This window comes from Lethenteron reissneri, chromosome 66 (genome assembly GCF_015708825.2).
Source record: "Lethenteron reissneri isolate LAM-NWPU_2019-01 chromosome 66, ASM1570882v1, whole genome shotgun sequence".
NCBI lineage: Eukaryota > Metazoa > Chordata > Hyperoartia > Petromyzontiformes > Petromyzontidae > Lethenteron > Lethenteron reissneri.
The window spans coordinates 4,882,339-4,902,125 of NC_083844.1; the positions used below are offsets into that span (position 1 = coordinate 4,882,339).

At 48.1% G+C, this 19,787-nt stretch overlaps 1 protein-coding gene across 1 annotated transcript; it reads right to left on the reverse strand.

Annotated features, from left to right (window-relative positions):
* Window positions 1-101: 101 nt before the first annotated feature.
* Window positions 102-19,195, reverse strand: LOC133359926 (zinc finger protein 135-like). Its single transcript, XM_061578486.1, has 6 exons — window positions 17,987-19,195; window positions 14,163-14,974; window positions 13,005-13,039; window positions 9,311-9,391; window positions 5,079-7,139; window positions 102-4,981 (listed from the first exon to the last, which is right to left on the reverse strand). The coding sequence occupies exons 1-5, from the start codon at window positions 18,173-18,175 to the stop codon at window positions 6,397-6,399; spliced, it is 1,860 nt and encodes a 619-aa protein (XP_061434470.1). The 5' UTR covers window positions 18,176-19,195; the 3' UTR covers window positions 102-4,981; window positions 5,079-6,396.
* Window positions 19,196-19,787: the final 592 nt, after the last annotated feature.

The window sequence follows — 19,787 nt, forward strand, 5'->3', positions numbered from 1 at the left end:
GTCCGGTATGCAGGAGGTCGTGGGTTCCATCCCGACCCTGACACCTGTACATTTTGAGTTGGCATATTCTCCCCGTGGTCGTGTGTATTTTTCTCCGGGACCTCCGGGTTTCCCCTCCACATCTAGAACATGCATTGAGAGTATTTGGCTGCTATAAAGGTCCACACAAAAAGCCACTCCGTTGGGCTATAATTTGTGGCCAGGTAGCTTCTGAAAAGGAGCTACATAGCTCAGTAGTGGGCCTTACCTGGTAAAATAATAAAAGTTTAGTTTTTAACCACACCGCACACACAACAGCGGGTTCATGCCCCCCCCCCCCCACGATGAACTATACACACGTGCAATACCAGGGAGCAAGGGTGGGTGGGTTACACTGGATACTGGTTTTAACTTGCTTCGAGTGAACTCCACGTGCCCTTACGTTGTAACCTGTCCGTGTTCACACCACTGGTGTGGAACGTGACGCAGGGTCACGTGGGTAGTACGTGACAAGAACTTCAGCTTAGGACCCACCCTCTATGCTCAACCCTAACCCCGATTGTCTGCCCTCTCACTTAAGAGTTTACTGAACATTATAATGTTTCAAACGAGCGAATTCATCCTTCCCCCGCACCTTCGATGAGCATGTTTGGCTACATACGGTGCGAAAGAAGTTCAACATACGGCAACACAGAGCGAATACAGCGGCACGATAGCTTCACTGCACTACGAACCTGGTCACCCGAGTTCGATTCACGGCCAAGGCTTACCACATCACATCCGTGCCAAGCGATATCTAAACCGGTCCTGGGCACCCTCTTCGATAGGTCTGGATTGACTGGTGTGGTCATCCGGACGTGGCTCGATGTTAACTCCCTCGCCTGGTATGCAGGTCGTGAGTTCGATCCCGACCCTGACGCTTGCTGTATATTTGAAGTTTGCGTGTCTCTCTCCCAGTGATCGCGTGGATTTTTCTCTGGCTCCTCCGATTTTTCCCTCCACATTGAGAATAAACAACATGCGTTCAGAGTATTTAGTTGCTATACATTTACACATGATAAGCCACTTTGCGAGCTATCATTTGTGATAGCCAGGTCGCTTCTTAAAAAGAGCTACTACGTTGCATAGTCCTGGGCCTTACACCTGGTCAAACTGTGTTCAAGTCTTCCTGAACGCAGGGCACTTTTAGGACACTGTGCGTTAGCTGTGGCCGAGAATCTTACTCTATAGCTACTGGGTTCATAGTAAAGCACAAACCACTATACTACAGCTCAACTGCATACGCACACACATACACACATGCGCAAATATACAGCTCCATCACCAGTCTCCCTACTAGCAATACGTTCTGCCAGTAGCATTGGGGTGCAGTCTCCCACGAGCTTTGTTCATTGTCCATGATGCGTCATCTGTCCCAGATGTGGCACCACCAGGAGTTGCTTTCAACCATATAAGAGCCCTAGATTAATCTGCATTGGCGGAGCAACGAGACAGGTTTTCCCGCAGGCTCGTCTGTACGCCCCCCCTCCGTAAGAGATGTCTCCACGTGTGGGACTTCTCAGGTTTACAATTGGTTCTTCTATGTGGCCACTTCGGGTGTAATTCCAGATGCAAAAACAATCTTGCAAAGAGGATTTTGGCCAAACAACCCAATGCAGGACACTGCTCAATTCGAGTCTAGCAAGTGATTATACTGCAAGCATAGCACAACACACTTTGTGATATTATACTGTATTGAATTATATATACATACTCTATATGAGATAAGATGAATTGCTAAAATGATGTCCGTCATACAACATCAAGGCGCTCACTGTTGAGAACCTAGGTTTGAGCCCTGGCGCTGGGCTTCCTTTGTGTCTTGTTACCAGTGAAAGAAAAAGCCACCTTGTGTGGCTGTGAAGAGCTCAGGTCTACAATGGAACAGATTTCACGCCGGCGCGTGCTGCCACGTGCTGCCACGTGGCACGTGCTTCACAAAGGTTTACCGCGCGGTTAACGAGAGGACGCTCTTTACACGCACGCTGATCTTGGAACGGGATTCCACGGTTGTCGATGTTTTCAGTAAAAACTGAAGAAAATGTAATCATACGCGGCATTCACCCAAGGGTGCAAGTGCCCTCTTCTATTATGCCGGCCTTTCATTTTTTTTTAAGTCTTTTCCGACCCCCCAGTTCATCCCGATCGGATGCCATCGGCATCGTGAGACGAAATAATCCACGCACGCAGATCGTCTCTCACAGTTGCCAGTAAAAACCCTTCACGTGACTCCTGCTTCCAGCCCACAGAAGCGGATATAACAGAGCTACCTCATGAAATCCATTCAAATGACATCTGATCCAAACAATTTGGCGACAGCACTTTCCCACCTGCTTTGCCACTGAGAATGTTTGTCGCATTCCAGCCAAACCAATATTTTCACTGACCGGGAAGCTGGAATTCAGTCAACTCACTTAATGTTCTTGCGGTTTTTTTTGTGCGCTCATAGGTCACCAGGTTGAGACTATCCACTCACTAACACTTGAGAAAACCAGTGTTATCACGGGCAGCTTGCTTCAATTCCTACCCAGGAGCTCGGCGGGTCTATCTTCCCCCGGAGTTGTGAATGTTCCGTTAACACCTAAAGTCAGTCTCTTTTCAAAGGGAATGGGCGCTCCTACTCTTCGGTTGACCTCATGGACCTACAATTCCCCCTCCGTGGTTCAGGAGCTCGCTTCCTCCTACCATCCCCATTTTCTCTTCTCTTCTGCCTATGACCAAACTTCTCCATGAAGTTTCCGGCCGCACCTCATCGTAAAAAATATACTGCACACACGATACACTCACATTTGTTGCAGAATCTCGAGACATGGCACGCGTCTCCACGCGCGACCACAAATCTAGACTTTGCTGCATTAGCTCCGGTGCCAGAGCGAGAGTGTAATTTAACCGATCGTCATCACATTTGGTATTTCGCGCCAATTTCTCATCACAGAAGGCCTATCACGGAGGCGCCGCATTTCGCGTACAAGTAAAGTCTGCCGGTAAAATAGGCGCGCTGCTGCCACATGTTTATTCTGCCCAGTTGGGTCAACCATTGAGTCACCGCTCTAAATTTGGATCGTGACGCTGGCACACACACACGTGGCCTGCTCTTTTTCGAATTAAGTCACAGGTTGTCTCCGATGTCCACTGTGAAGCCGACAGCATGGATTTCAGCTTAATGTCGACAGTATTAACCAAGGCGGTTGCAGGTTCAAACCACGAACCTCTACACCGTGGGGTGGGGTGTGCAAATCCGCTACGGCTCGGACATCCTCTCGTCCGTGTGGGTTTTCCTCCACCAGTGTTTGTTGTTTCCTCTTGCGCGCTGGTGATTTCTCCAGGATCTCCGAGCTCTTCTTCCATATGTCAAGAAGCACTCCAGTGTTCACCTCTTACACGGTGATGGTGAGGTTCTTCCAGGCCCTGTCATGGGTTTGTTGGCAGGGTGACCGCTCTCTTTTTGTTTCAATGAACATGTTTTCCTTGCAGCATGCTGTCCCACTCAAAGGGTACTTATACATCCAAATTGTTTGGTTGCCATTGTGTTTTTTTCCAGAAATTGGGAGAAGAATCCGATCGTTTTTAAAAGACGCGCAAAGGTGTGCTTTCGAAACAAGCTGGAAGGCGCGACTCCCAATACGACTTGCGGGCGTGTCATGTGACCACCCCATTGAATTATGTTCTCAGCCATGTCTAGACCAGCCAGCTGAAAAGCTAAACATGTGGCTTTTAACCAAGTGTGTGGCTCGAAGAGTTGAACATGAAGCCCTCCCAATTTGGCAGCAATAAAATGGACAACTATAGTCCAGTTTCTTTCTTCTTAAGGCTCATCACTGCTGCAGTCATCAAAGTTCACCAGTGCCTTGAGCTCTGGGGAAACCCATTTGTCTCCAGCCTGCTGCACTATTTTTTTTCCACCCCGACCCATCCTCATCCATTTACAGAAGGCGGTGGATTTGAATTTGGCGATTGCTTGGTGGAGAGAGCCGAGAAAGGTCTCGTCTGTGACAGGCCAGGGGCTCACTCTCTCTGGGGTTTCCCCGCATCAGGTATTGCCTATACGACACGTCTACGCACTCTGTTGAGGAAATTCACTGCAATTCCTCCGTAGATTGTGAGCGTCTCCTAGCCCATTAAGAGTTTGTCAGGAGCTCAACAGTCCTTCTCTCAAGATACATGCACGCACGCACATGGGTGTTCTCGAACCTCTTGGGTACTCTCTTTCCACGAGTGGCTTTTCTCTACCATCGCAGAGTGATTCTCTGCCACTCAAGATTTTCTCCAAGAAATTGTCTCTTTCCCGTGGGTTTTCTCCGCAGTATAAACTAGACGTGTAATCATCCCGCCACGGCTACCCTGCCAGCCCCCACCAGGTTACGATTTTGATAAAGCATCAGGATTTGTTGATGTTGCGATTCGATTTGGAAATCCACCGTGGTTGTCAGAACTGATTCTAGCCATGCACTGCTTTAGGCAAATTCAGGAGTTGAATTTAATAATCCTGCCCAGTGTTCACACGTATATATCGTTTGCCTTGCAGTCTGTTCTGCCCATTCGGTTCAACAAATGATTGATCAGTGCCCACGGAATGCAGCCACTGCATCCTCCAAACACCTATTTTGTTCTACATTGGTTTCATGCCCAGGTGACTGCTTAGCTATGCATATTAACCCCGGGTTTTAATCTTTATCCAGACTGTCTGCAACTCACTTCTTGCACTGGCCTGGTGACGAGATGTTACTACCTCGCCTGGTATACAGGAGGTCGTGGATTAGATCCTAACCCTGACGCCTGTATATGTTCTTTCCGTAGCCGTGTGGATTTTGCACCGGGCACTCCGGTTTTTCCTTGCACATTAAAAAATGTGCGTTAAGAATATTTGGCTGCTGCCATAAATTTCAACGTGATAAGCCCACTTCGTTGCACTATCATTTGTGGCCAGGTCGCTTCTGAAAAAGAACTACATAGCTCAGTGGGCCTTACACCTGGTAAAATAAACATAGTGTAACTCATACTCTATGTTTATTTTACCAGGTGTAAGGCCCACTGAGCTATGTAACTCATACTCACTAAACTCCTAAGGTCAATTCCCGACCGGAAAACAAGCGCAGTCCGTCGCGTGCTTCCAGAGATAACAAAATTATTACTGTGTGGGAACTCAACAGTGATTGACCCTATGTGGACTTTCCATCGACTGTGCGAGGAAGAAAGAGTGAAGGGCGATAGCGGGGAGACAAAGACAACGGGAGACACTCCAGTTCCGACTGTGCCAACTTAGCCGCCCAGCACTCTGGTCATTGTTAAGATAGTCACTCAAATGGAGCCGAGTGCTATCCCGTAAAACGTTTAAGCAGAGAGACACTGCTGTGGAGACGTCTTGCAAGATTGAAATCGTCTGCCGAATTTTCACATCCTCTTGAGCATGTGTTCTCTGAAGTTTGAGCATTCACCTCTTGTACAGGTGGGTTTTCCCCCGTTTCCTCCCACAGCAAGACCCTCCTGCGAAATTAGTCTTCCGACTCGGTGCGGGTAAGGACGTTGGAGAATCTTCGTAGTCCTTCCTCTGTCAGCGGTCCACATGGCCACGTGAATCGACGCCCATCGATCGCAACTATTTGCGATGTCTGTGTTCCCAAAAGACTCCACGCACCTGCAAGGATTACCGCTATTTGGCATCAAACAGCGGAAAGGAAACTAAGGCTGTGCCTTATGAAATTCTCATCGCCAGCCAGTTACGAGTGTTAAAGATGTAGACTTTTTAAGGTTTTCCCAATAAGTGTTTTAAAAAATGGGAAACAACTTGTCAGTTAAAAAGAGGCAATCACATGCTCCAATGGCCAGCATGGTATGTGCGCTGTTCGTGCAGAATCCCATCACGTGAGTAATAGTTTTGAATTGAAATCGACAGCAAATGCTTTCCACAATAGGTGCGTTTCAATCGAGATGTCGGTTGCCGCCACTTTGTTTTAGCCAAAACTAAGCTGGAAGAATTGCTCCAAGCTGGAGCCCTACCCATCTGCCTCGTTAATTCAAGGTTTGGTGAAACATCGAGCAAAGTTCGCAAACCAAACCTGAGAATGTTTACTCCGGGTCTCCAGTCTGCATCATCGGGCCATTCAATACAATTCTTGGTTGCAACATTCCCACGTTCTTGGAAAACATTCAGAAACGTTCCGATAACATATTTCTCCTTCCCGAAAATATTAAATGTCGCCTTTTATGTTTTCCTTCCAAATGTCAGAGCTTGAAGATGCCCAACCTCTGCTTTAACTGTCACGTTGAATTTCTTGACGAGACGAATTTCCTTCCTATTATTAGATCTCGAACTATAATTTGTTTTAAATCTCAAATAATTGTCACGTGCCCCCTTCACGGCTTGTAATTTTTTTTAACCTAATTCTTGATTGCGTGAGTTGTGAAGTTTAAGGTCGTGAACAGGAGACTGGTGTGGGTGATTTGATGCTTGTGCAGGTTTTCGGACTGGGTGAATGCCTTGCCGCACATACAGCACTTGAAAGGCTTCTCCCCCGTGTGGGTCCTGTGGTGGCTGTGCAGGGCCCCCGACTGCGTGAAGGCCTTGCCGCAAACCGAACACTTGTAGGGCTTCTCACCCGTGTGGGTCCTCTGGTGGTTGTGGAGCGCCCCCGACTGGGTGAACGCCTTCTCGCACACCGAACACTTGTAGGGCTTCTCGCCCGTGTGCGTCCTTTGGTGGTTACGAAGGGCGCCCGACTGGGTGAACGCCTTGCCGCACACGGTGCACTTGTAGGGCTTTTCGCCCGTGTGGGTTCTCAGGTGGTTGTTCAGCGCTCCGAGCTGAGTGAACGCCTTGCCGCACATGGTGCACTTGTAGGGCTTCTCGCCCGTGTGCGTCCTCTGGTGGTTGTGCAGCGCCCCCGACTGCGTGAACGCTTTGTCGCAGACGGTGCACACGTACGGCTTCTCACCCGTGTGGATCCTCAGGTGGATGTTGAGTCTGCTCTGGTTGTCGGTGCTATACAGGCACTCCTCGCACTGGTGCATCGCGGGTTTGGACCACCTGCCGTGTTGCTTGATGTGGTCCTCGAGGACAGGCTGGCTCACCAGCACCAAGCCGCACACAGGACACGAGATCCTCGTCTCTTCTTTCATCTTTCCTGTCTCGGCACACAGACACACAAAGGAAAAAATATTTTCCATGAAGCCTTTAACAGACAGTTGGGGCATGTGCTGTTAGCGAGCACCCATTTAGGACGGCGCGGCACATGAGCGGGTAGGTGGACAACACCACGCCCGGCCGTCTATCTCTCACCAGTGGCCATCTTTACACACAGCACCAGGCACTAATTTAAGGCTGAGTCGACCTCCAGGAGACCCAGGACCGGTTCTGATAATCGTCACTGGTGATGACCATGACTGTGTAGTGCTAACCGCTACACTACCGCTCTCCACAGACACACACACACATGCACAATTCATAACAGTATTTTAATAAATGTTTGTCATTCACCTGCAATTTTTTGTCCAATACAATCGGGGCTGATAGGATCAGCAGCAGTCTACAGCAGTATCCAACCACTTCTCAGAGAGTGAGCAACTAACACCATGTCCACAGCATACATCAATGATTTATCAGTGGGGAGTTACTCTTCCATTTGGTACAGGTACTGCACCTGTACCAGATGCAAATTCTACTTGTACAGCCACGAAAGGCTTCTTTGAACTGTGTAGTAAAAAAAGGCGAAATGGCATCGGGCCCAGAGGACATGTTAAATAGTTTAGGGGCGCCACAGTGGCTAGATGCTAACTATCTCGCCTGGTATACAGGTCGTGGGTTCTATCCTGGCAGAAAGCCTGCTGTATATTTTGAGTTTGTATGTTCTTCCTGTGGTCGCATGGATTTTTCTCCAGGTCCCCTGGTTTTTCCCTCCACATTCAGAATCAACATCACACATTCAAAAGTATTTGGTTGCAATAAATGTCCACACCATAAGCCACTTCGTTGAGCTATCAATTATGATAGCTAAGGTTGCTTATGAAAAACAGCTATTTATGTGTGCTGTGGACATGCTGTTAGTCACTCACTCTCTGAGAAGTGGTTAGAGACTCTGCTGGAGACTCTGCTGTAGACTGCTGCTGGTCCTAGCAGTGCATTTAAATATTGAATTGTTGTTACCCAATTCTTAAAGCGAAAAATGTCTCGTTATTTTGGTTGCCGGTCCCTGGGCTAACAACAACCCTTGAGCGACACGGCATGGCGAGTGGGAGAGATGAAAGAGGTGGAGTGGGTGGGGTAGACATTCAGAATCAGGAGGAATCCGATGATCTATGAAGCTATTTGTTGTCTCACAGTAAGGGAGCCATGGGGTCAGAACTTTACAACAACAATACTCGCAAACACGATGGGAGTGCCAAGTACAAGCAAGACAAACGAATCAGCCACCACGCGTACAGATACAACAAACTAAACCATCCCCATCCTTCAGGGCCAAAAATAAAACCCGAGGTATTAATTTCACCTAGCAGCGGAGTGACAAATGCATACCTGTCAACCCCTTATCAGTGCCTACCTTATTCCAGACCAATTCAGACCTTATTGGTCACCCCGTGCCCCTTATAAATCTAAACGTTCATTCTACAAAGTCCCATCACAAGAGAGAAACACAAATAAATGGAACAGTTTTTTTTCCCGTGCCGAAACGGCCGTACGGCGTATGGACCTAAAACAAACTCAATTCCCATGTGCAGGAATACAGGGTAAACCATATGGTTTGACAGGTATGGTATAGTGTAGTATATAGTAGTATAGTGTAGTGTATAGTGGTGTAGTGTATAGCAAACCTGTCAACCCCTCATCAGTGCCTATCTTATTCCAGACCAATTTTTCAGACCTTATTGGTCACCCCGTGCCGCTTGTAAATCTCAACGTTCATTCTACAAAGTCCCATCACAAGGGAGAAAAACTCAATTTTCCCCGTACAAGAATAAGGGGGTATAAACAGTTATGGGTGGACGGATATGACAACTTGCGATACATACTAATTCAATTATTATTGAACAGCAGCAGCAGCGGCGGCGGCGGCGGCAGGTATAACAACTGGGTTGATGAAGATGAAGTCCATTATTCTTCATCAACGATAACAACAATATCAGCACAGGCGTCCCGAGAAACACGAAAAACTAGGCCTCATGTCGCCAGGCAAGTCCACGAGTCTGCAGAACCCTCGTCTCTGCTTGCCGAGTCTCTCTGTGAGTGTCTCTCTCTGTGTGTGTCTCTCTCTCTGTGTGTGTCTCTCTCTCTGTGTGTCTTTCTGTCCGCGATCCTCACCGTTTTTTGGGGTTTTTTTCTCCTCCCTGGCAGACGCGAGGCGCCAACTCCTTCTTTGCCTGGGCCGCGTGACGTCACCGCCTATGGCAATGACGTCACGCGCGCGCGCGTGATTCAGACTCGCGCGATGACGTCGACGAACGTGATTTTTTTTGTTTGTTGAAGGGCGTCCATGACGTCACCCGCAATCTCAGCTAAACTACTTTATTCCTAGATTTGAAGTTTTCGTGATTGCATGGATCCATACTCTTTGGTTCTTTCGGTAAAGTCGCGTAGGTATAAAATAATTTATTTTATTTAAATTATTTATGTTATTTTATTTAAATAATTTTATTTATTTTATTTAAATAATTTAATTTATTTTATACCTAGGTGACACAGACACTACAGGGCCCGCACTCGCTTAATCCGGCACCGCTCATGGGACCTCTCAGCCCACAGAAGCCACGTGGCAGTAGGTACCTGTCAAGGTGCGCTGGCAGCAACGACGTATTTTGGATACGTTTACTCTATGAAATTTGCATAAATAAACAGACAAATAGACATACTGCAAAAAAAAGTTTCTGTATTTACAATCTTGCAGACTCCGCATCATGGGGTGATGTACGTAGCACTACTACATACACCAGCCATGAGTTTGACGATCGCCAGGCTGACACAGCCTTTAGAGCGGCGCTCAGGCGAACGCCGAATTACACAACGCACCTTTTCGCACTGTGTACATTTTCTGTTTTCATTACCGTAGTTATTAGCATACCTGTCAACCCATACGGTTTACCCGTATTCTTGTCCAGGTCCATACGGCGTATAGCCGTTTCAATAGGGGCAAAACAATTGTATCTGTGTTTCTCCCTTGTGATGGGACTTTGTCGGATGAACGTTGAGATTTATAAGGACACGGGGTGACCCACAATGTCTGAATTCTAGATTTGAAGCTTTCGTGACTGCAAGGATTCATACTCTTAGGTTTTTCGGTAAAGTCACGTAGGTAAAAATAAATAATAAAAGTTTATTGAAATCTTCTTCCTAGCGTTGTTCCCGCTGTGGCGCAGGGTCCGCTTTTCGGCATTGTCTTCTCCATTTGGCTCGGTCCAGCGCATCTTCAGGGGATGCGTTGACCGTCTTCATGTCTTCCTTTATTCGGTCCATCCATCGCTTCTTCGGACGTCCGCGTGGACGGCGGCCCTCTGGCTCAATACGCACGGCAGTCTTGGCCACTGATGACTCTTCACTTCGCATCACATGGCCGTACCACCGAAGCCTTGCCTCAAGCATCTTGTCCGCAATGGGGGCCACACCAAGTCGCTTCCGAACGTCTTCGTTCCTGACACAATCCCATCGAGTGAGCCCGAGGCTCCATCTGAGCATCCTCATCTCCATGGTGTGGAGAGCTTGTTCGTGTACAGTTGTGGCTGGCCAGCACTCGGATCCATAGAGTGCCACCGGTCGGACGATGGTCTTGTATATTTTTCCCTTCAGCCTATCCGGCATTTTCCGATCACAGAGGACTCCGGTGACTTGCCTCCATTTCATCCACGCCGCATTGACTCGTGACCTCACATCAGTCGTGATGTCACGAGTTTAATATTTTGGGGGGGGGGAACACATCCCCCCCCCCAAAATATTAAAATATGCTCAAAATGTCCCCCCAATATATTGCTATAATAATAATAAAAAGTAATAATTGCTATGCTATGTAAATAAAAACAACAATTTGCTAAACCTTGGCCAAAATATCTGGACTTGTCTTGATATAAATCAATGCATAGATTTCTGTTTATATGATTATGGTTGTACTTTATTCATCCCTAATCTCAAACATTACATACAATGAAACAAGAAATGGTAAAAAAGTTAAAACAGAGCAATGTAATACAATACACTATTAGACATTATTGTAATAAATAAAAAGTCCATCCCATGTGTTAGTGAATTTTTAAATATTTCAGGCAGGAAATTAGTTTTCGAATTTAGATTTTTTTTTTTCTGGGTTGGGACCCCCAGACCCCCTGGAAGATTTCGTCCCCCAATGTTGACTCCATGGCTACGGCCTTGGTAAGCACTGATGAGGGGTAGATACGTATGTAAGTCACGAATAATGCATTAATACGTGCAGTATTTTCATTGAGTTGTATAATGATTACATCTACATAGCGGCTTTTCATCAAGGACACAGCAGCGGCAGACACTCAACATAAAAAATAATTATATCACTAATACATGTTTAGAATAATTTACTAAATTAACTAAAGTTTAATAACCGTAAGCGCATAAATAGCTCTTCTTGGTTTTATAATAATAAAATATTTATGTTTTATTTTTATTATTTCCCTTCTACGTGACTTTACCGAAAGAACCAAGAAGATGAATCCCTGCAGTCACAAAAGCTTTAAATCGAAATATAAATAGCTTTTAAGGCGCAATAAAAAAAAAGGCCACACTAAGAGATTCTGATATCTCATGGAAGAGCGTTTATAGCCTGGGGGCTACACGTGAAAAAGCTCGGTCACCCATAGACCAAAACTTTGACCTGGAAATTCATAGAAGATCTGCATCCCCAGATCTTAGGGACCTTGAGGGGGACATGTGGGTGCAGCATGTCAATGATGTTAGTGTATAACGTACCGTATGTAATATTCTACACTGAAATCAATCGTAGCTACTTATTTTGCCACGCACACGTGGTGCCGGTCGCTGGACTGGTTACAGCCTTTGGAGCGGCTTCACCGAATTGGCCCAGGACCGCCAGATAATGTTGGAAGCAGCCGGATAATCGTAGATCAACTCTTTCAAGAGCCGCAACGCATGCGAATGCCACGGTTGCCGACCCATCGCGGTTTTCGACCCGTCGCGCTCTTGGGAGTGCTCCTTTAGTAGCCACATCCTGCTGATGGGCGCCACGGTGGATAGATGTTAACTCCCTCGCCTGCTATACCAGAGGTGGTGGGTTCAATCCCAACCCTGACGGCTGCTCTATATTTGAAGTTTGTGTGTCTCTCTCCCCGTGGTCACGTGGAAATCTCTCGGGGTCCTCTGGTTTTTTCGCCTCCACATTTAGAATCAACGTCATGCGTTTCAAGTCTATGGCTGCTATACATTTCCACGTGACGATACGCCACTTCGTTGATCTGCTATCATTTGTGATATGTCGCTTCTGAAAAAGAGCTACGTAGCTCAGTAGCGGGCCTTACCGGATTAAATACAGGAGTCAAAAACTAGTTCCTGGGTCTCCCTGCTAAAAGAACCACGGCTACTGCAAAAACATCGGTCCAAGGAGGCACACGAGTCGATGGACCTGTGATTTTATTTTGCCGATACAATAAACCTGCTTTCATTTTATTCGTGTGTGTGTGTAATGCTTGCTGTGCATCTATTGAAACACAGCAGCAGAGCCCATGCTATTCAAAAGCTGTGTGCGTGTTTTTATTCAAGTGTTTCATACATTAAGGTTGCAGAGATACGGATTCGTATTTATTTGGCGCTGAAAAAAGTCTTGGCAACTCGAAGCGTCTTATGTCACGGCTTATCTCAACCATTCCAATGCCCTGCAACGATGTAGCCTAGAGGAGTAGAGGAGAATCACCTGCAACACTCTTCCTTCCAATATTAAGACGCCACTGGGAACTAAACACTTTTAAATCACCTCCGATTAGCACGGTTGGCTACGTACAGTGCAAAAGGTCAACACACATACACGATGGCAGCTGTCCCTGTAAATGCAGCACCAGCCTGCAAGTGAGCATGGGTCTACCATTCGGGGCGATGTGACTATTGGTTTTTGACAAATAAGTAATTTGTGGGTTATTGATCATAATTTGCCAAATTTGGACCGCGACTCCCAGCACACATGGCATGCTCTGTTGTTGAATAAAATGATGAGATCTTTTAACGCCCACTGTGGAAGTAGACAGCATTCGTGTTTTATGGTTATGACACGCCAGCAATATTAACCAGGGTGGCGTCTGGCCTGGAACTGCAACTCCTCTGTGACAAGCAGCAAACATATAACGCCGCACGTGCATTATTCAACCGACGTGATTAGGGATTAGGAAAGGAGTAAGATGCAACACATCGCAGTTAACCCAACCCAAACCCGACTTATAACCCTAACCAAACTAGCCTACTAGGACTCTAACCAAAGCCCCATCCATAACCATTATTACAAAGACCCCCCTGTATAGCCTTAATAAACTCTTGGAGCAAGTTTTATTAGCGAGTTGAACGTATGAAGGCCGACCATGGCACACGAGGAGGTAGGTGACCAGCACCACGCCCGTTGGCCTCCTGTCTCCCCAGTGGCAATGTTTACTACACACCGCACCAGGTACTCATTTGAGGCTGAGTCGACCTAGATGAGGCACAGTTATAACAGTCCCCTATTCAATCTTGGCATTTACAACTCAACTATGGTCACGAAAATGTAATTGCAACATTATAAATATATTCCTACACTCACGTAAAAAGCATTGAACCGTACGTGCGAACATCGGTTATATGCAAATGATATGCAAATCGCAGATTTCCACTCTTGGCGCGACCATGATAGTCCAACGGCAAGGCAAATGTAACAACAAAACACACAAGAACTTAACAAAACTGTACTGCCGAAGTACAGAAGAGGGCAGATAACACAAACAAAACGGCAAACAAAAACCTAACTAATTTAACCAATCCTTGCAAACGAGACGCGACGTATTCAAATGAGTCGCGACGCTGCATCGGAACGATTCAAGGATGCGTCTGCTCAGGGAGGAGTTGTCTAATCGCTGTGACTCAGCCGTGGGGATTGGAGCGGTTTCATCCCCACGTCACTCATCCTCCTCCTCCTTATCCTCTTCCTCCATTCTCCTGCTCCGATGGAGGAACAGGAGGAACAGGAGGAACAGCGGCACCAGTGCGGTGATCACCTGTCCCCACGGCCTCCCCCGCCAGCTCGGCCCTTCCTTTCCCATCCCGCGAGTGTATCCGCTGGTGGCGCTGCAGCGCCCCGAGCCAGGAGAAGGCCTTGCCGCACTCGTAGCAGGTGTGCGGCCTCTCACTCGTGTGCGTCCGCTGGTGGTTGCGCAGGTGATCGGACTGCGCGAAGGCCCTCTCGCACACGGTGCACACGTACGGCCTCTCACCCGTGTGCGTCCTCCCGTGGCGCAGCAGCGCGCCGGGCCACGTGAAGGCCTTGCCGCACTCCGCGCAGACGTGCGGCTTCGCGCCCGTGTGGGTCCTACGGTGGTTCTGGAGGTGGGCCGAGCGAGCGAACGCCTTGCCGCACTCGTCGCACGCATGCGGCCGCTCACCCGTGTGTACCAGCTGGTGCCGCCGTAGGCCGCCGGTCCACGCGAACCGCCGGCCGCACTCGTCGCAGGCGTGCGGCCGCTCACCCGTGTGCGTCCGCTGGTGGTTGCGCAGGTGGGTGGCGAGCGCGAACCCCTTGCCGCACTCGGAGCATGCGTATGGCCGCTCCAGCGAGTGGGCCCGCAGGTGGACCTCTAGGAAGCCGGCGTCCGGCGCAGAGTACGGGCACCGGTCGCACCGCAGCAGCACCGGCGCCGGATCCGGCTGCTGCGGTAGCAATGGCCGCGGTGCCGTCTCCGGACCGGACTGGGCCATCGTCAACCAGTCGCCTGCCACGAACGACAGCTTCGTCTCGTCGGCTGCGGTCATCTTCTCCTGCATGCGGACAAGCGGTTATGAACCTAACGATGACGAGCGGTTACGAACGTGGCGGTGACGGCTCATGCTTACAGCACACAGCCCTTTTGTCAGTGTTCTGTGTGCGAAAGGTTTAATCATTTTAACCATGAGATTTTTTTTTAGGGTTAGATTGCGTAAATATAAATGTGTCACTAAACCCACCACCACCCAATACAGGCAATTAGTAAGGTTTGTCACGTAAACAAAACATGCCAATTTCTCCTTGTTCAGAACACCGGTGTGTTGGAGAGTAAACCCACAACATTTACAATTCGAGTACGACATTTCGCCAGTAATTACGATCAGCCTCATCAGGCGACAGCCAGAGTTTAACACGCTGGTTTTCGCGACCAATGTTACCGACAATAGCGGTTTTATTATGGTGTTCTGAACTAGTAACAAATTGGCCACGTTTTGCTAACGTGGCAAACCTTACTGATTGCTTGTCAAGTGGTGGCGGGTTTAATATTTATATCTACCTGATCGAACCCAAAAGAAATCTGTATTGTGGAAAGGTTTAAACAATGTATATTAGCCTGTACAATGGCTATCAGAGAGGTTATTTTTTATAATTATGGTACCTAAGATGCATGAAATAGTCACACATATTTTGTCAGCTAACCTACGTGTGTCATTTGAACTTATTTCACAGCGCACGTAGCCAACTGCGCTTACCGGAGATGCAGGGGAAGGACGACAAAATAAACACAACAAGCAGTTCTAAAGAAATACGTTTGTCCATCTAGATGATGAATGTAAAAGTGCATAGCTCCAGTGAATTCGTAATATCAGAAGAGCGTTCCAGATGGCCACGGAAGCAGCGCATCTGAAAGCAGCAATATTTTAAATTGTCCCCGTAATTTAATTGGAAGCCCAAAAGTTTGTATTGCTAAGGAAATGAATGTGGCTCACAGGATGAGTGGGTACATGGTGGTTAAATTCCAGTTTAAATGCCCCACGAGATCAGCAGCTGTTTTGGGATAAAATATTGCTTTTTGGTTGAGTTGATCCAATGCAGGAGATTCCCCCTTGGGTTTTGATCTTCCACGAAGCTGCTCATGGTCCACCCCCTAAACCGCATCATCCCCATCATCCCACTGCACAAACCATGGCGGCAGCAGCAGTATATGTGGATGATCATACCAGATGATGGCACAAATGGAGAAATTAAAAACTCTCCAGTAGCGTCGTGGCGACTGTGGTCAGCCAGAACAGAGGCTGTACAGCGTGTAACGAATAATCAATACGAAGGAGACATCACAGCGATGATATGTAAGAAGTTTTTTTTGGGATTAAATAGCGTAAATATAAACGTGTCGTTAAACCCGTCACCACCCGATACAGCCAATCAGTAAGGGGTTTGTCACGTAAACAAAATGTGGCCAATTAGTTAACGAGTTCAGAACTAACCAGTTGTGTGTTGGAGAGTAAACCCACTACACATATTTACAATTATAGTGTAGTGTATAGTGTAGTATACTAGTTCAGCTCTCAACGGTTGTGTTGGAGAGTAAACCCACGACACACATTTACAATGATAGTGTAGTGAATTGTGTAGTGCATAGTGTAGTATACTAGTTCAGCACTCACCGGTTGTGCGTCGGAGAGTAATCCCACTACGCACATTTACAATCCGAGCACCGTGACTTTTCGACGGTAATTACAACCAGCATCATCAGGCTGATAGCCAGAGTCCTGGAGTAATCCTCCGGTATTAAACTGATGATACTACTCTGCTAACTGCTCCTGACGACGCGGTCATCCGTTGCTTGACCACCCGAATGCGGACTTCTAAATAGTCGTTGCTCGTAAAATCTACATCAGGCACACGACAAGGAGGATAAAGTTGTTGCAGGTCGTTCAGAATCGGCTCATACGCCCCCTGCCGGACAGTCTACGCCAAAGAGCTTCACAACTCATCGGATTCATCCACCTGCGGTCCAGATTTCTGAGGTATGGTCAAACGAACCCTTCGGGGCCATCCATCTCGTACGTACGCATGGAGGTGGGGGGGTTAACCCAAATGCACACGCTTGCGTATGGGGGGGGGTCTACTGACAATGTACGTACGCATAGGAAAAGGGGGGGGGTGAAGCCTCGATAATAATTCTTTGTCGACATTGGCCTTCAAATGAGTTAGATAGTCCGGCGGTGGACTGTTTGCTTAAATCTTCTTGGTTCTTTCGGTAAAGTCACGTAGAAGGGAAGTAATAAAATAATAAAAATAAAACATAATAAAATCAAATAATTCTCATGATGTTTCGGCTACAACGCAAGCAGCCGTCTTCACCTCAAGACGGCTGCTTGCGTTGTAGCCGAAACGTCGTGAGAATTATTTGATTTTATTATTATTTTTTATTTTTATTATTTTATTACTTCCCTTCTACGTGACTTTACCGAAAGAACCAAGAAGATGAATCCCTGCAGTCACGAAAGCTTTAAATCGAAATGTTTGCTTAAACACGACGACCGCTTGTGTTGCGATCGAAACGTCGATATTTTTTGTTATTTTTTTCTGTTTACGTGGCTTTACCGAAAGACCCAAAGAATACGTTAATACGATTCATCCTTGATCGTTTCTGCGTCGATTGAATATCGGCCGTTCTACAGGATTCGGGAGGGGGGGGGGGTGCGTCAGGCATATGTACGCAGGTGGTTGGGGGGGGTGTAAAAAGTACGCGTGCGTACAGGGAGGGGAAGAGGGGTCACGGCTAACCCACGCCATGCCGGCCCTCAAGGAGCAGTGGCAGAGGTCGCAAACGGGTTTTGATTCCTTACCCGTACCCAGCCGCACCAAGGTCGCAATCGGGTACCCGTACCCTACCCGATACCCGGCTACCCGTACCCGGCCGGGTATCGAGTAGGGTACGGGTATCAGCTACCCGATTGCGATGAAGCCATGTTGCAGGCGCGGGTGGGTTGATTCTAGGAACTTGAATTGCGAGAAGAGACAAGACGTTGGGAAATGAGTGACAAACGGTTACTCACCAGTGACTCACGGCCTACCCGTACCCGGCCGCACCAGGGTCGCAAACGGCTACCCGTATCCATACCCGGCCGGGTACGGGTAGCCGGGTATCGGGTAGGGTACAGTATCGGGTACCCGATTGCCACCTCTGAGCAGTGGGTGCTGGAGGAGGCCGTGTGCTCGGTGCCAGAAGACGGAGAGCTCTGCATGCAGCATGAGCTACCGTCGGAGGCCGTAGGACTGCGAGAAGGGCTGGGTGCAGATGCAGCACTTGTCGGAAAAAAAGATTACATAGGAAATAGGGGGAACATAGACATAGAGGGGGAGAGGGGGTAGAGAGAGGGGGGGGGGTAGAGAGAGGGAAGGGGTGAGAAGGAGAGCAGAGCGTAAAATATTTTGTGAAATCTTTCATTTAAAAAGGGCGGGGGGAGGGGCACATAAAGCATTGACAAAACAAACTAAATAATGAACGAAGCCAAATGCCGACTACACCGAGCATCTTCTTGTTTCCTTTGTATTTGTATTGTATTTTATTATGTTTTATTTTAATTATTTTATTATTTCCCTTCTACGTGACTTTACCGAAAGAACCAAGAAGATTAATTATTTTTTCCTCTGATCGTAAAAAAAACAGTGAGGGGTCAAGTTTTAACAGATTTTTGCGTGCGTACTAAATGGATGGCCCCTTGGTGGGGAGAGACAGCGAGAAAGTAGGCGGATGAGTGGTGGTGGTGATGGTGGCGTTACCGCCAGGAGTCAGGGATGAGAGAGATGGGGGGAAGGCGGTGGCCTCTGTCACCCCCACATCTGTCTGTCTGCCTCTCTATGTGTCCCTGTCTGCCTGCCTCTGTCTGTCTGTCTGTTTCTGTCTGTCTCTGTGTGTCTGCCTCTGTCTCCCCCTGTCTGTCTGTCTGTCTCTGTCTGTCTGTCTCTGTCTGTCTGTCTGCCTCTGTATGTGTCTCTGTCTCCCCCTGTCTGTCTCTGTATGTCTCTGTCTGTCTCCCCCTGTCTGTCTTTCTCTGACTGTCTCCCCCTGTCTGTCTGTCTCTGTCTGTCTGCCTCTGTATGTGTCTCCCCCTGTCTGTCTCTGTATGTGTCTCTGTCTCTGTATATGTCTCTGTCTCCCCCTGTCTGCCTCTGTCTGTCTGTCTGTCTCTGTATGTGTCTCTGTCTCCCCCTGTCTGTCTCTGTCTCTACGCGCGCGGCTCGCGGCGTCGCGCGCAGGTCCCCGTCCACCCCAACAAACCTGAGCGCCTGCGCAGAGACGACGTCGGCGAGGGCGTGACGTCACGCGCGCGTGTCTATATCAGTGCGTGACGTCATGTATGCCGAGCAGAGGGTGCGGTCAGGTGTTTCTCGTATAGCGTGACGTCACTTGTGTGCCTTGCAGAGGGTTACGTCCGTGTGTGCAGAGAAGAGCGTGACGTTCCGTGCGTCTATCAAAGCGGCGTGACGTCACTTGTGTGACCACCAGGGCGTGACGTCACGTGTGTGTGTCTGCATCAGCACGTTACGTCCCGTTGTCTCTTGCAGATCGTGACGTCATCGTCTAGAATGACAAACTGATTTCTTTAGAACTGTTGTGTTAGTTTGTTGCCATAACCCCCCGCACCTCCGATTAGCACAGTTGGCTACGTACGGTGCCAAAGAAGTTCAACATACATACACACAAACCTACTGAGTTCAACATACACACAAACATACCGAGTTCAACATACACACAAACATATGTGGGGGCCGTTGGCCCCCGGGGTCCCTCCCGCCTGCATCCCCTATTCCGTTTACGTTACCCCACCTCCCTATTACTCGCTACGGTTTCGC